Source organism: Bactrocera latifrons, unplaced genomic scaffold (assembly GCF_001853355.1).
Source record: "Bactrocera latifrons isolate USDA-ARS-PBARC rearing strain unplaced genomic scaffold, ASM185335v1 scaffold_64, whole genome shotgun sequence".
Taxonomy (NCBI): domain Eukaryota; kingdom Metazoa; phylum Arthropoda; class Insecta; order Diptera; family Tephritidae; genus Bactrocera; species Bactrocera latifrons.
Window position 1 is genome coordinate 727,887 of NW_017537312.1, and position 14,780 is coordinate 742,666.

At 37.9% G+C, this 14,780-nt stretch overlaps 2 protein-coding genes across 2 annotated transcripts; one reads left to right on the top strand and one right to left on the bottom strand.

The window, feature by feature from the left end:
- The first annotated feature begins 3,123 nt into the window (after positions 1-3,123).
- Positions 3,124-9,408, top strand: LOC108975330. The gene is made up of 3 exons (XM_018943719.1): positions 3,124-3,204; positions 3,370-4,108; positions 9,131-9,408. The coding sequence occupies exons 1-3, from the start codon at positions 3,124-3,126 to the stop codon at positions 9,406-9,408; spliced, it is 1,098 nt and encodes a 365-aa protein (XP_018799264.1).
- Positions 9,409-10,358: 950 nt separating this feature from the next.
- LOC108975331 lies at positions 10,359-14,378 on the bottom strand. The gene is made up of 2 exons (XM_018943721.1): positions 13,021-14,378; positions 10,359-10,440 (listed from the first exon to the last, which is right to left on the bottom strand). Exons 1-2 carry the CDS (start codon positions 14,376-14,378, stop codon positions 10,359-10,361), a joined length of 1,440 nt encoding a protein of 479 aa, XP_018799266.1.
- Positions 14,379-14,780: the final 402 nt, after the last annotated feature.

Here is a 14,780-nt window from a genome sequence, read left to right on the forward strand (position 1 = left end):
AACAACGGCAAGGCATTTCTGCGATGTAGCCAGGGATAGCCTGTAAGTGGACATCATAGATGGAATTCCTTCCGCCTTCTCCGTAGAGCTGCCAAAATCAGCAACGCCTTTGAAGGCCTCCAATTGAGGCTTATACCCGCCAGGGGCATTCCGAAGAGACCTCGTGCTCGCATTTGCCTACCCCCTCTAGAGCAACCAGGCAAAAAACTCCTAAGGTGCATCAAATTGCAAAAGAAATTTATACCTGGTATAGATGAGTGGCAGCTGATCAAGGAGGAAAAATATCAACGATCAACGAACGGAAAGAGAAAGATAATGTTTTTAAACTTCAATCTGATCTGAAGATTTCAGCAGATGATTAGAACTGAAGTTGAAGTAAAGATGATGTATTAGAAGTTTCTAGTCGCCACTGCAGACCTAAACTTCATTTTCACCGAAAAAAGTGAGCTTGACCCCACCCCCAAATAGGCTTAAGATTTACATGTCGGTATTAACTATTATAGCTAATTGAATCAAATTGGCTCAGAAAAATGTGAAAATGAGCGAAATCTTATGAAAAATACGCCCGCTCCCTATATAACAGTTATATTGAAAACTTTTGAAAGTGCGATAATTCAGTAAATAAAAACTTTAGTTTACATTAAATTTAGGACTTGAGATCCCACGAAAGAGTTGCATAGAAATTGGACTTTTACATGAAATTTCATATTTCTGGCACGATTTTATCCTAAGGTTTCCTAAATGTGGACCTTGTACGTTTTCAAATTATCGTTTTACAATAGTACTTTTGATTAATGAGAAGTGGCCGTTATATCTACGACCCTCAAGTATGGCGCGGCCTTTCTCTTAGTACAAAATCCACACGACTGCATTCATGATAAGCAAAATAAGACGAAGGATATTTTGTGGATAAAGGAAAATAAGTCACGACTCCATGCCATATACATGCACATACCATATTTTCACAGAATTCAATTAATATAATATAGTTTTTTGATACTTGACACATGTAATGAACTGCGAAAACTAATGACGGCAATTAATTCTTTGTAAGTAAAAGAAAACATCAAATCATGCTAACGTTTTAGAAGTACCGTGAGCAAATAAATTAAGGTAAATACTCATTGTTGATCAATAGGTGTAATCTCACAAAGCTAAAAACTAAGGAGCAGCTGTTAAGCTTAGCACTACTTTTTTAAGTATTAATAATTAATTTTTTAATAATTAATAGCCTGGAAATATTTCCTACTTTTTATTCGAGATATCCATTATAAAATCGATCTATAGCAGTGGTGGATTTTCGGGTTTGAAATTAACAAGACCCAAGAATAATTTACTTCTTACTCTGCAAGATAATAATTGTATTATTATTTTTCGTTTAATAAATAAATAAATAAGATTTATTTAAGTAATAGAATGGAATACAGTAGCCTTAATTGAAACAGTTGAATCTACGGACATTAAAGATTTATTTGATCATACAGATATATCTAACTACTCCAATGATCTTTCTTAAATTAATCTATCCTAATCTTTTAACATATCTAAATATTATTTAGAGTATGTCAGTTATAGGGTGTTGAAAATAGGTTTGCCCTCGCGACGAAGGTCGTGTGGATCCCACTTTTAGCATTGAGATGTCGCTGAATTTCTAGATGTGGGATGCAAAAGAATCGACAACTCTCTTTGAGGCTATCTCTTGAGGTGACTAATAATAGTTTCAGTCAATTTTTTCGGTTTCCCAAAGCTTTAGCATCCCAGATATTTCACTCTCAATATACCGAAAGTTGGACAGTCGGAAATACTATGCAGATTTTTCCACATCGACTTAATCCACGCAACTATAGCAATTGGTTCCGTTCAAGAACGGTACGGTAACCCGTCATTCATTAAGAAATAGAACAGCTCTTAGAATATAGAGCAAGGAACTTTTAAAAAACTTTGTTCAGAATATTACGCGGTATGAATATAAGCTCGACCAGGCTAAATTTTTGAGATCATTAAATGCCAAATCCCAGAGTAAAGTATCTTAACGAGTTTTAAGTATTCCAGAGGGCAGTCGACCCTTTTTAAATGACCTTTCCCATAATTGATTGCAAGGGTAATTAACTTCACTAATAGACACACCTAGACAGCAGCGACATAAAGGGACAAAATGTCGAATCATGTACTTGTTTTATTAATTGCCGCCAAACAAATGAATTAACTGTATAAATAAACGATTTAAAAACCTTATCAAGCATTTATATGTTTTTGGTTTCTAAAGTTTTAACAAAAGTAACAATGCGCTGTTATAGTTGAAAGCACCATCGCTTCAGGATGTCGTATCGACTGATAGGAGAAATTTGTTTTATTAGCTCGTGTTTTTTAGGTGTGACGAATGCAGAATTTCAAAATAGTTTTGAACACTTTCCGGTTTTACAATCTGATATCGCGAATTTCTCGAACGGCATCAAGGTACTCATTGAGCGCATACGAACGGAGAACATATTCATTGGTTACTTTCTACAAAGAAAACATCCAGCCGATTGTGTGGACAAAGATTTGCCAGTCCTCTTTGCACTACCCCTTCTACAGCTAAACGAGAGCAACAATGTGTATGTTCGAAGTACTGGCAATAGCGACTTAATGGCAATATTATGCATCAGACAACTCATCGACAAGGATTTTCTGCTGAAATTCGCTAAAAATTTGCAACACATACGTACCAGGCGCATATTGGTTATACACAATACCAAACTAGAGGCGAGTACTCAATCGGAAATCGAGAGGTTTTTAAATTACTGTATGCAATTAAAATTTCTAAATGTCATACTCGTACATAGCGATTTCACTGAGACAAACATCTTTCATTCGCTAAATCAATTCCCGCATTTCAAGTTAGAAACTCGTGATCTTCGCACTAAATCGCCAATTTATCCCAATCGCTTGGCAAATGTTGCCAAGAAGAAGTTAAGTGTATTGGCCGATCAAATAGAGCCGATAACGATGTTATACGAAATCGGCGATTCCCTCATCTTAGAAGGCTACATCGGATATTTCATGAAAGCTTTCGCATTGAAATATAATTTTCGTCTGTGGCTACCTACAATGTATGAAGGGACTATTGTGCGAATTATTTCTATGGAAGAGATACGTCAGGCAGCACACAACGGTTCAATCGATGTGGGCGCGAGCTTATCAACACCGCAAAAGGAATCAAACGTACATGAGTACATCTATCCGATTGAGTTTTTTCAATGGTTAACAATGCTGCCGATGGAACCACAACTGGAAATATATTATTTTTTCAGCTCCATCTTTTGTCCAGCATCTTTAACTTGTATATTTTTATTCTCTTATTGGGTATGCGTTCTTTATCGTTTGCAGTTGAATTTGCGACGTAAAACTTTATATTGGAATCGTGCTTCGTTAGTGTTATTTTTAATACCATGGAATCTGGACTTACTGCGTGGACTACTAAATCAATCTACGGCCATACGCTTGAATTCCGCTACTCGACGCATAATTTTCATGCTAGTTTTTGCGCAAGGTGGTGCTTTGAATATTCTTTTCTCTATAACAATGGCGAACTGGTTAACTATGCCGCCACACAAAACGCCAATTGAAAGTTTTGACGATGTTGCTGAGCGCAATCTACAAATACAAGTTCCAGAGCCTGATATCGCTGAGATTAAATTCTATTGTGGTGAAATCTTTTGGAATCAACATAAACGACTGTTCCATATAGTGAAATCAGTTGATGAGTTCCAGGAAAATATACGCAAGATGGACAAACGTTACGGTTATTTGATAAACACTTTGAATTGGCCGATAATCGAGCAACGTCAAAAATATTTTAAGCATCCCTTATTTCGTCTATCGGAAAGTCTTTATTACACCAAGGGTTCCTTACTCAGCCTGCCCATAAGTGAAAACTCCATGTACAAGGATCTGTTAAGTCTTTTCAGCTTGCGTTCACGTGAAGCGGGTTTGTTGGATTATTGGTATAAAAGAACTTTCTACACGATGGTCTCCATTGGACGTTTCAATCTTACAGATCTCAGTAAGAATTATAAACATGAAGTGCTGACTTTGAAGGAGTTCGAATGGGTTTGGATCACCTATAGTATTGGAATAGGCGTGAGCATTTTGGCTTTTACTTTCGAATGGATTTGCTACAAGCATGCGTGTGTACATTTTAGAACACTCCTAATGTGAAACCAACATATATTTCTGAAATAATACACGTTTTATTCTTAATTCTAATGCTAAAATAAATATTTGACAATACTCTCAGTTTTTGAGTACAATTTCATTTTACTATGTGGGCAAAGTTGAAATTTCGTATCAAAATCAGTGCCGAGATCAAAAGATAAAAGGAAACGAAGGATAGCAGAAAATAGTTGACATAGTTACTGTGACGCTGTGGCTATATTTCTTTTAATTTACACCTTCGACGTGTAGATATTTAAGGACCCATTTTCCATTTCTAGGTTCTGACTTTGCTGCATCTATTCCAAATCATTAAAAGGAGTTGGTATTCAAGGAGCTGTTTTAAGCTGAATGGCAGTGAACGCACAACGCCAGAAGAAGGCGAACCCGATTCTCCAATCGATGACGATGGAGCAGACGTTCCACTGCCCGACCATGAAGAAGTTCGAATAGCAATTACCCGCCTGATGAATAACAAAGCGGCGAGGACCGATGGATTGCTGGCATGCATGCCCGACGAAAGCATGCCCAACGATTGGAATTTAAGCCCAATCCACAAAAATGGAGACCCCACAATCTGCGCCAACTACCGTGTGATAAGCCTCCTCTAAATCGCATACAGGGTGGCTGATGAATTTTGCTTCATTAAGAAACTCAAATAATTTTTTTTTTTCAGTGTATGGAATTCATTTTTCTTTTATTCATGTTAAAGCTCATTCAATTTTATTAAATATATCTTAATTAGTTTTAAAAGTAATGGAATTTAAATGCCCTCCCTGCTCGTTGATGCATGTGCGGCATCTTACCAAAAAGTTGTTCATTACTGCTTGGAGAGTTGAGACAGGAATAGCCTCAATTGTTTCTCGAATGGATTGCCTTAGTTCATTCAAATTTGTTGGTGTTGCTTTGTAGACGTCCTGTTTGCAATAATCCCACAAGAAAAAGTCAGGTGCAGTAGGGTCAGGCGACCTGGGTGGCCAACGGAAAGTGGAGTTTCTGGATATCAGCTTATTGGAAAATTTTCCTCCCAATTCTGTCATAACAGGTTGGGCTATGTGAGAAGCTGCACCATCTTGCTCAAACCACACAGAGTTGAAAGAAATTCTCATTCGGCGTACTTCTGGATAGAAAAACTCTTTCTACATGCTCAAGTAACGGTATCCAGTAACCGTAACGGTGTGACCGTTTTCTTCGAAGAAGTAGGGCCCGACAATGCAGCGTGATGAAAATGCACACCACACTGTGACGCGAAGTGGATGCAATTCCGTCTCATGGACTATCTGTGGGTTGGAAGCACTCCATATTCGACAATTTTGTTTGTTTATGTTGCCGTTTAAATCAAAATGGGCCTCGTCAGACATGAAAAGACAGTTCAACATGTTTCCATCCTCTTCCACCATTTGAAGCATCTTCTGGCAAAATTCCAAGCGCATCGGCAAGTCCGCAGCGTTTAGTTTATTGGGCACTTGAATTTTATATGGGAATAAGTCCAAATCTTTGTGCATAATTGACTGTAATGACTATGTGCTTACGCCCATTTGAGCAGATAAGCTTCTTGTCGAAACACGTGGATTGTTTTGTATGGCAGCAGCTACAGCAGCGCTTGTTTCCTTCTTTCGAACTGAAGGGTTTCGATGGTAAGGTCTTCTTTTGACTGTCCCATGTCCGGCAAAATTGTTTACAAGTCTCATTCTGGTCCATCTGCTCGAAGGAAGCCAAACGTGCGCCTATACTCTCTTTGAACTGAAACTACGGACTCCAGTGCGTGATAGCAGCGGACAATCCAAATTCTTATTTTAGTGTCCCAGTTATCCATTTTTGTTAAATGTAAAAGTCAATCTGCAAAATAAAAATAAAATTAACCAGATTCATTAATTAGAAAAAAAGTTATTTAATTTTTTTTTGGTAGCGCTTTCATCAGCCACACTGATAAGGTTCAATCAGTTTGTTGACGGTGGGCTTTAATCTTTCACACAATACGCTCCATAGAACCTTATACCCTTCAGACCTGGAAAATCAACAACCGACCAGATATTCACCATGAGCCAAAGTTGCCTTTATGCCCCGATGTCTGAATTTGTTATCCCGCAAACTAATACGGCTGTGTAAACCGACGTTGAGCAACACTAAAAGCTCCGTCAGAATCGGGAAGGACCGCTCCGAGTCTTTCGATACAAGACTAGCTTTCAGACAAGACGACTCTCTATCGTGCGACTTCTTCAACCTGCTTCTGGAGAAAATAATTCGAGCTGCAGAACTAAATAGAGATGGTACCATCATCTATAAGAGTGTACAGCTACTGTCGTATGCCGATGATATTGATATCATTGGCCTCAACACCTGCGCCGTTAGTTCTGCTTTCTCCAGACTGGAAGCAAAACAAATGGGCCTGGCAGTGAACGAGCTCAAGACGAAATAACGAAATATCTCCTGTCATCAAACAAACAGTCGTCGCATTCGCGACTTGGCTCTCGCGTCACTGTTGACAGTCCTAACTATGAAGTCGTAGGTAATTTCGTTTATCTTGGAACCTGGAAATCCAACGCAGGATAACTCTTGCCAACAGGTGCTACTTCAGACTGAGTAGGCAATTGCGAAACAAACTCCTCTCTCGACGAACAAAAACCAAACCAAAGTCCCTCATAATTTCCGTTCTGCTATATGGTGCAGAGGCTTGGACGATGACAACAACTGATGAGTCGACGTTGCGAGTTTTCGAGAGAAAAGTTCTGCGAAATATTTATGGTCCGTTGCGCGTTGGCCACGACGAATATCGGATTCGATGGAACGATGAGCTGTATGAGACGTCATATATCATTGACATAGTACAGCGAATTAAAAGACAGCGGCTACTCTGGCTAGTCATGTTGTCCGAATGGACGAAAACACTCCAGTGCTGACGCTGTACCCGTCGGGGGAAGCAGAGGAAGAGGAAGACCTCCACTCCGTTGGAAGGACCAAGTGGAGAAGGACCTGGCTACGCTTGGAATATCCAATTGGCGCCACGTAGTGATACGAAGAAACGACGGGCGCGCTGTTGTTAACACGGCTATAATCGCGTAAACGTTGTCTACGCCAATTAAGAAGAAGTAGAAGTACCTCTATTTCAGATATAATATTTATGGGAAAAGACATCTCCGAGCCATATGTCAATCACCCAAAAATAGGTTCGAGTAGATAGGATAGAGAATTGTTGAGAATTGAGAAAAATTCGATAGCGGTGCTTCAACACACTTCTATGATCAGATGAGCCGAAATCAACAAAAGTTATTCCCGTACGAAGCACTTCCAAGAAAATGGCTACCTATTTCTTTCAAAAGGCTGGACTTGTCGCAACCATACCACGGGAACAGTGAATTCTGAGTGCATCAAAAACATTCAGCCGCCGAAGATGGGTCACACTTCAGCACAGCGATGAGAACTTTCACATATCGACTGAAACCACTACATTCTTGAGCACTTAATGACTGATTTTTATTACCGTACGTAAAAAATAAATTACGAGATCAAGGATTTTCGACATCGGAAAAGGCGGTTGGTACGTTCAGAAAGCATATATTACAGATACCTCGATCAGAGTGGAAAAATGGTTCGAAATCTTTTAATGAATAATATTTTTAAAAGCAGTAGATTATCTATGATTAGTATTTGTTTTTGTTCATTAATCACCAATTATAGTGTTATAGTCCCGAGGTAGCCTAACAACATTTGCCTGGATGAATCCTTTTATAAGTTGCAAAACTTGTCCATATATAGAAAAGAAAGTTGTTGTTAGTTACATTTTATACCATTTATAACTCAAGAAGAGCTGAACCGATTTTTCTGAAAAAATTACAATTTCAAAATTCATGTTTGTAGGAATAATTTGAATATATCCGTACAATTCAGATTCTTCCTCAAAAATAAAACAATTGCTAAGTATTTGGAATAGTAGAAAAGAAGTGCAACCAAATGTGCAGTGAATAATCTACTGGCTCAGTAATCAGTCATTGAGTATGTATTATACCACGTGCATCACAAAAATACTGATGTCATGTCCTTTCCAGACACATTTTTCGCCTTTCCACGCCTGAGAACTGGTTCATCATGTGTAGTCCAATAGAATAACTGTCGATTGGACTACAGTGGTAAATGATAGAGCTATGTTTTTATCACCGACAAAAAAATTCGGCTTTATTCCGATGAGAGAGCACTCAAATACTTCTTAGAATCAGTTAATCGTTGTTTTTGTTGGATTATGAACTTGCGAGTCACACAATTTGTTTAGAGTTTTCGCCTCTTTAGAGCATAATTTTCCTCTGCTGATTTCGCCAGTTTCCCACTTAGCAAATATCTTTTTAACGTTGGATTTCCCTGAGCCCAAATTCAACAGTATTTTCCCCCAAAAAGTAATCCTTTATTAACACACGCAATGCTTTATGATCCATTTTTTTGTAAACTAACACAAGTTGCTTCACAGAAATGCTATATCTCATTAACTAATAGTTATAATATAACTAATAGAAATCATATAGGTTGTGGTAGTAGTATTATTTATGTATGTATCAGCCACAGTGAAGCGTGGACGGGTCCTCTAGTTGCTCTATAAAAAAAATAACATTATATTGCAGATTTTACGGTTACCCTCAAGTTCTTTCGTAATATATTTAGAGACACCTACATATAACACCTGCCACCTGCCCCTGTAAATATCAAGATAAATTTGTAAGTGACAACTGATTCTTTGTGTCAAAGACGTTCGATTTTGACAAATGTTGTACAAACAAATTTGCAACCTTGTGGTTTTCAACAACAACAATAAATCCCACTTTATTTTACAGTCTTCAGAGGGGGCATGACTGGTCAACACAATATAGGAATAAGTAGCACAAAACGAATATGCGTCTTTTTAGACACACTCATATAAAAATAAGTAATGAATTGAGAATTTGTTTAGTATTTGTGACATTGTTGCAAGAACACACGGCACTGCCACAACTGAAGCACGCACGCTGCAGCATTGCAACAAATATTTCCTATGTCCGCATTGAAATCTGTCAACGGCTTCCAGTAGCCACCGTCAGTGTGAAGGCGAATGTGTACGTGCGGATCGGCGATCGACAGTCGGCAGTCGATAACCCCCGCTGTGGCGTGCCGAACTCGGAACCTGCAAAAGCAGGTTACCTACCAATTGGCCGTAGCAACAGTGGCGGTGGTGGTGGTGGTGATTTATGACACTTGTCCAAATTGGCATTGCCAATGTTGTTGTCATTGTTGTATGCCCCTGCTGTTTACTTTCCACCGATGGGTCGATCTGTTGTCCCGTTGGGTATATTTGCAAATTAACAAATCTTTGTGTGAAAAACCAATGACAAAAGATGGAACTGTTCACAGCACACATACATACCTTCAAATAATACACATGCATACATCACATGCATGTGCATGTGTGGTAGCTGCTACCGTCGATTTATGGCTGCCACAAACGGAACGAAGTTCAAATATTCTCAAAGAGCTGAAGCGGACACCCGCAGCGCGAGAAGTGTCACATTTGTACGGGCGGCTGTTCTCGCTTTGATGCCAATATCAAAATTGGCAACAACAAAAAATAAGATTTGAGAGATTACAGCAAATCTACATAATGACGTATATTCCCATTTTTGTGCTGTACAGCCTCGCTACGCTTATCTGCGAAATAGTTTCTTATCGAAAATATATGGCACTGCAAAAATAAATATCTGTCTCTTATACACATCTAGATGTGTATAAGAGACAGAGTTTCTTATCGAAAATATATGGCACTGCAAAAATAAATATGGAAAATATCAAAGCTTTCATTGGTTGATTGTCTTATATAGCATATGTTTACTACCCTTCTACCATGGAAGAAAATCGCATGATCCCCCGACAGTCGATTCTATGTCATAAATTTATGTCTGACGAAAAATAGTCATCTCATCATTTTTCCTAAATACATAGTTTCGACTGATAAGTACAACAACTCCAAAATCATTTCAACGAAATCCCAATTGGGCAAAAATTGTTAAGTTTCTATCTTTCTAAATCATGTGTTTGGAGACCAGCTCTATAATATTTTTAAACATAAAGTTTACGGCAGAGATGACTTAGGTATGACCAAAACTGTATACCCCTCGAAAAATTTAAAATCTATAAATCTCACGAGTTCAATCCAATTTTGCGGCATAGCCAACCATATCTTGGCAATAATCCGCCGGAAATTGGTCACTCGGAACTGGATACACAATTCTATAAAATGTAGATTAATTGAGTCATAGCACTTAAATTGCGTAATGACTATTCCTGTTTCGAACACTAAAAGTCGTTCCTATATAATGTGAAGGAATATCCTTTCGCACTTCATATTGATATTGACTTTGGGTATTTACCAATAATACTTCCGAGTTGTAATTTTAAATTGGAAGAATACCTGGATAGTCTGCATTGTATTTTCAGGATTTTTCATACCACAAATACTGAATGTTTGCCCCACAGAAAATAAGTTGAACTAAATCGGACCAGAGTTGTTAAAAAACTATAAATTTTCCAGTGTTGCCAATCAAACGACCTTTTTTTTATCAATCTGCTCAAAAGACATGCCCAAATTCCATACACATTCAGAAGTCTTGACTTTCGTGCAGGGTTAATTCGAATATGCACATGTGTAGTTGCAAAGTATGACTACTCCATCTACTCTAAATCTTGCTCCACGTTTATTGCATAAATAAACTTGATTACGGAATAAGCACAATTGCCGCCACCCACTCGACTGCGTTCAACAAAGTTCAAGCAGCTGGGTGTGGATTCCATGCCACAAGTTGGCAGTATCTTGCAACACTCAACCGATAGTAGCAGATTTCACGACTTTCCTGTGTTTTTCTTATGGAGAACACAGTTAAGTTAATATACCAGTGCAGTTAGAAGGGTAATGATAAGTAAGACGCGTAGAAATGTAGTTGGTGCAACTGCTAATGTAGTTCAAAAGGTGGGCGTTGCTCTGTATCGGCCTCTCAGCGTTGTTGTATGGTTTTACTCAAAGATTTATATACATATACCAAACATATGTATATATATGCATATTTATTTATTTTTTATGAGTATATTTGTGTCACCATGATCCTTGCAACAATTTGAAACACTTAGTCATTTGGAAATAAATAAATTTAATACCAAAAATATATTTATCTCATCACTGTTCAATTTCAATAATTTATCAAAAAAAATTTCCGAAGGGGAGTTATTAAACTTTATTAAACTATCCCTAATAGTTGCTAAGATTGACGCCTGCCAGATTAGAAATGTACTTATGGTACATTGATACACCTTACCTCAAATCTGAAAATTTTCAATAGCGCAATTGCGTAACATTTATATTATGTAACGAGATCGGACCGAACTCTATGAAAATAAATGGTTCTAATCAGAAATTCATTCTGCTTTCCTCAGTCCTACTGGGAAAATCCCAAGGCCTAATATTATCTCTGCCAAACCGTATCTTTTAATGTGTGATATCGACTTCCTGCAAAGATTCTCCGTGCTCCATTGTTTTCAAAACAAACAACTGATTAGGGTTTTTTTAGTTTCCCACGGCTAATTCTCTACATGAATATACAAGTAGTTCTAACAAGTCACGTTGGCCGAATTCAATTCAAGAAACGATGTAATGAAATTAGAAATGACAACTTTCGGTGCTTTATTGACGAAATCAAATCGGCAATACCAAAATATATGGTGCACAATTATAATCTTCAATTGAAAAAATCTCTTCCGAAGAGATTTTCTCATAAAAATCATATTCAAATGCTCCCACAACACGTTGCACACATAAATACTACTTACTCCATATGGAACTTTGTGAACCAAAAAAATAGACTTACCTCGCAATAATTTAGAAACCAATTTAGCTCCAAAACTTACACCATCATTCACGGATAGGGATTAACTTTTAAAATTTTGCCACTTTATGCTACCCTCGATGGAATAATATATGGAGGCCCATAAAAAAGCATAGGTTGGAACTATGTACTACACTACAATATTTCTCGGAGCCAAAAACACAGAATTCACTGCATAAGAAACGACATGGAAATAACACTTCGTATAATAAATAGGCTTAGATCATTTCCTAGCCCACATACATATAGACAACATTTGGCTTTATACAGAACAAAAGGATTTTTAAGATGGATACGATTTTGAAAGCGGTACAACTTTTTATTATAAAAAAGAAATTTATGTAAATCTATGAGACCTTTGTAAATCCTAGCTTTAGCCGGACGATATTACTAAATGTACTGTAGATAAATCTAGACTTTGTACTTAAACCAAGAAATTTGAAGAAATTGAAATTTTTCCTGTGTCACTCCCAAAATAAGTATTCTTTTGAATACATATATTGTTAGTAATACTCATTAGTATACCAATATTATCTTTTTTTATAATACATACATTTAGCCACATTGAATTAAAGCTTAATACCGTTAAACGTCTCCAAAAAAATGATGCCAATGCAACTCAAACAAAAACGTCAATAGACTAAAACCCATGCCAACCCCATATGCCAACCAAACCCATTCGAACTCTTTTAGTGTGAGTACCTCATGCTTTTTCACAATGCTAAGATCCTTCAGAGTGAAACGTCCTAATCGGACCATAAGAAAAAAAGTGATATCATACCAATGGCTTAGTAAACCGGATTCACGTGAACGCAAATAGAAATCACTCAAAAGATCTTTGTAAATGCAATTCTCGCTAATGGGCAGGCTGAGTAGTGAGCCCTTTGTGTAATAAAGACTTTTCGACAGGCGAAATAATGGATGTGTGAAATACCGTTGGCGATGCTCAATAATTGGCCAAGCTAGGGACTCCATTACATAACCATAACGTGTATCCATTTTACGCATGTTCGCCTGATATTCATCGATCGTTTTGACGATGTGAAAAGCGTCACTATTTTCTTTCCAAAAATCCTCGCCACGATAAAATTTAACATCCGATATCGCCGGTTCGGCAAGTTGTATTTTCACATTACGTTTCGCGGCTTCACGAAAACTTTCAATCGGCTCTTCCTGTGGTGGCACCGTTAGCCATTTAACCAGATTTGTCGAGAAGAAATTGCCCAACGTGCCACCAAGTAAAAAAATTAATATAAATAAAATGCGTCGACTTAAACATTTAGCGCGTATAGCGGTAGATTGACAGAGCAGACCACGCAACAAGTTCAGTTCCCAGGGAATTATAAGCAGTAATATTGCGGTGCGATTCCAATGTATGCCTCTGCACACCAGTTCCATTTGCACGGCATTAACAAAGCACAACAACCAAATGACGAAGAAAAGTCCTGCTAAAACAGCGGGACGGAAGAATAATATGAAGAACTGATACGTTTCTAATGGCGGCTCTACCGGCATCATGGTAAGCCATTGAAAGAATTCAATCGGATAAACGTAACCATGCACATTCATTTCCTTTTGTGGTGTCAACAAACTGGCGCCCACATCGATAGAACCATTCCGTGCCGCTTGCCGGATCTCTTCGGTGTAAACAGCATGTTCGGTAGTAGAATTGTAGTTATCAGGCAACCATAGCTGGAAATTATATCTCTCGGCAAACTGTGCTATGAAATGGCCAATATAACCGGCTATATAAAGTGTACCACTTTTGCTCACGTGAAACATTGTATTCGGCTCAACTTGATCCGCCAAGATGTTCAACTTTGTCTCCGCAACGTCGGCCAGTCGATTCGGGTAGATGCGTGTGCTGTTGCGCATATCACGTGTTTCCAATGCGAATTCGGGAAACTGATTGTACGAATGATAGATGTGTGTATTGGCGAAGTCCCGATGTACAAGTATTATATTAACAAATTTCACTTGTTGACAGTATTGGAAAAATGTTTCGATTTCCGATAAAGCGTTAGTGGTGAAATTCCTATTGTATATAGCCAAAATGCGTCTTTTGCGTAAGTGTTGTAAATCTTCAGCGAATTTCAACAAGTAGTCCTTATCGGTGAGATGCTGCATGCAAATTATCGGCAATATCATGTTATTACCAGTACCTCGCACATAGCCCGAGTAGCTCTGGTTCCATTGTAGGGAGGGCAGTTCAAAATTCAACGGTAACTCTTGATCCACACAATGTAGTGGTTGATTTCGAAATAGGAAATAACCATAAAACCGTTCCTCCATTTGCAGTATTTGTAGTAAATCTCTGAAGCCATGTGTGAAATCGGCTGAGTTCGACTTGGTAACTTGAAAATTATCAAAATTAATCTGTATCCTAGCCGCGCATACACCGAAACTCCAACAAATGCACACAACACTATTGAAAAACTGACACCACATAACTCTGAAAATACGAGAATAGCTCATTGTTACATTGCGCTGTTGCTTTTATATTTCGAAACTGCATTTCATTGTTTGCTTTGTTTATATAAAATATTGACTTTGGCAACACGCCTGCGTCATGACGTGATGACTTGTAATTTTCATATAACTAATAACCAGACATCTCTGTTTACATCTACAAATATAATAGAGGCCGTCGGGGTTTATTCCCTTAGCGCCCATATTATGAAAGTAAGTATGGAA

Excerpts from the sequence above, each read along its gene's own strand:
- LOC108975330 (XM_018943719.1), top strand. The coding sequence starts at position 3,124 with ATGGAAGAGATACGTCAGGCAGCACACAACGGTTCAATCGATGTGGGC. Across the intron at positions 3,205-3,369 it reads CACCGCAAAAGGAATCAAAC|TTGAATTTGCGACGTAAAAC; the intron begins GTACATGAGTAC and ends TATCGTTTGCAG. Across the intron at positions 4,109-9,130 it reads ATGGGTTTGGATCACCTATA|TATTTGTGACATTGTTGCAA; the intron begins GTATTGGAATAG and ends GAATTTGTTTAG.
- LOC108975331 (XM_018943721.1), bottom strand. The coding sequence starts at position 14,378 with ATGGAGGAACGGTTTTATGGTTATTTCCTATTTCGAAATCAACCACTA. Across the intron at positions 10,441-13,020 it reads ATTATTGAGCATCGCCAACG|AATTGTGTATCCAGTTCCGA; the intron begins GTATTTCACACA and ends TACATTTTATAG.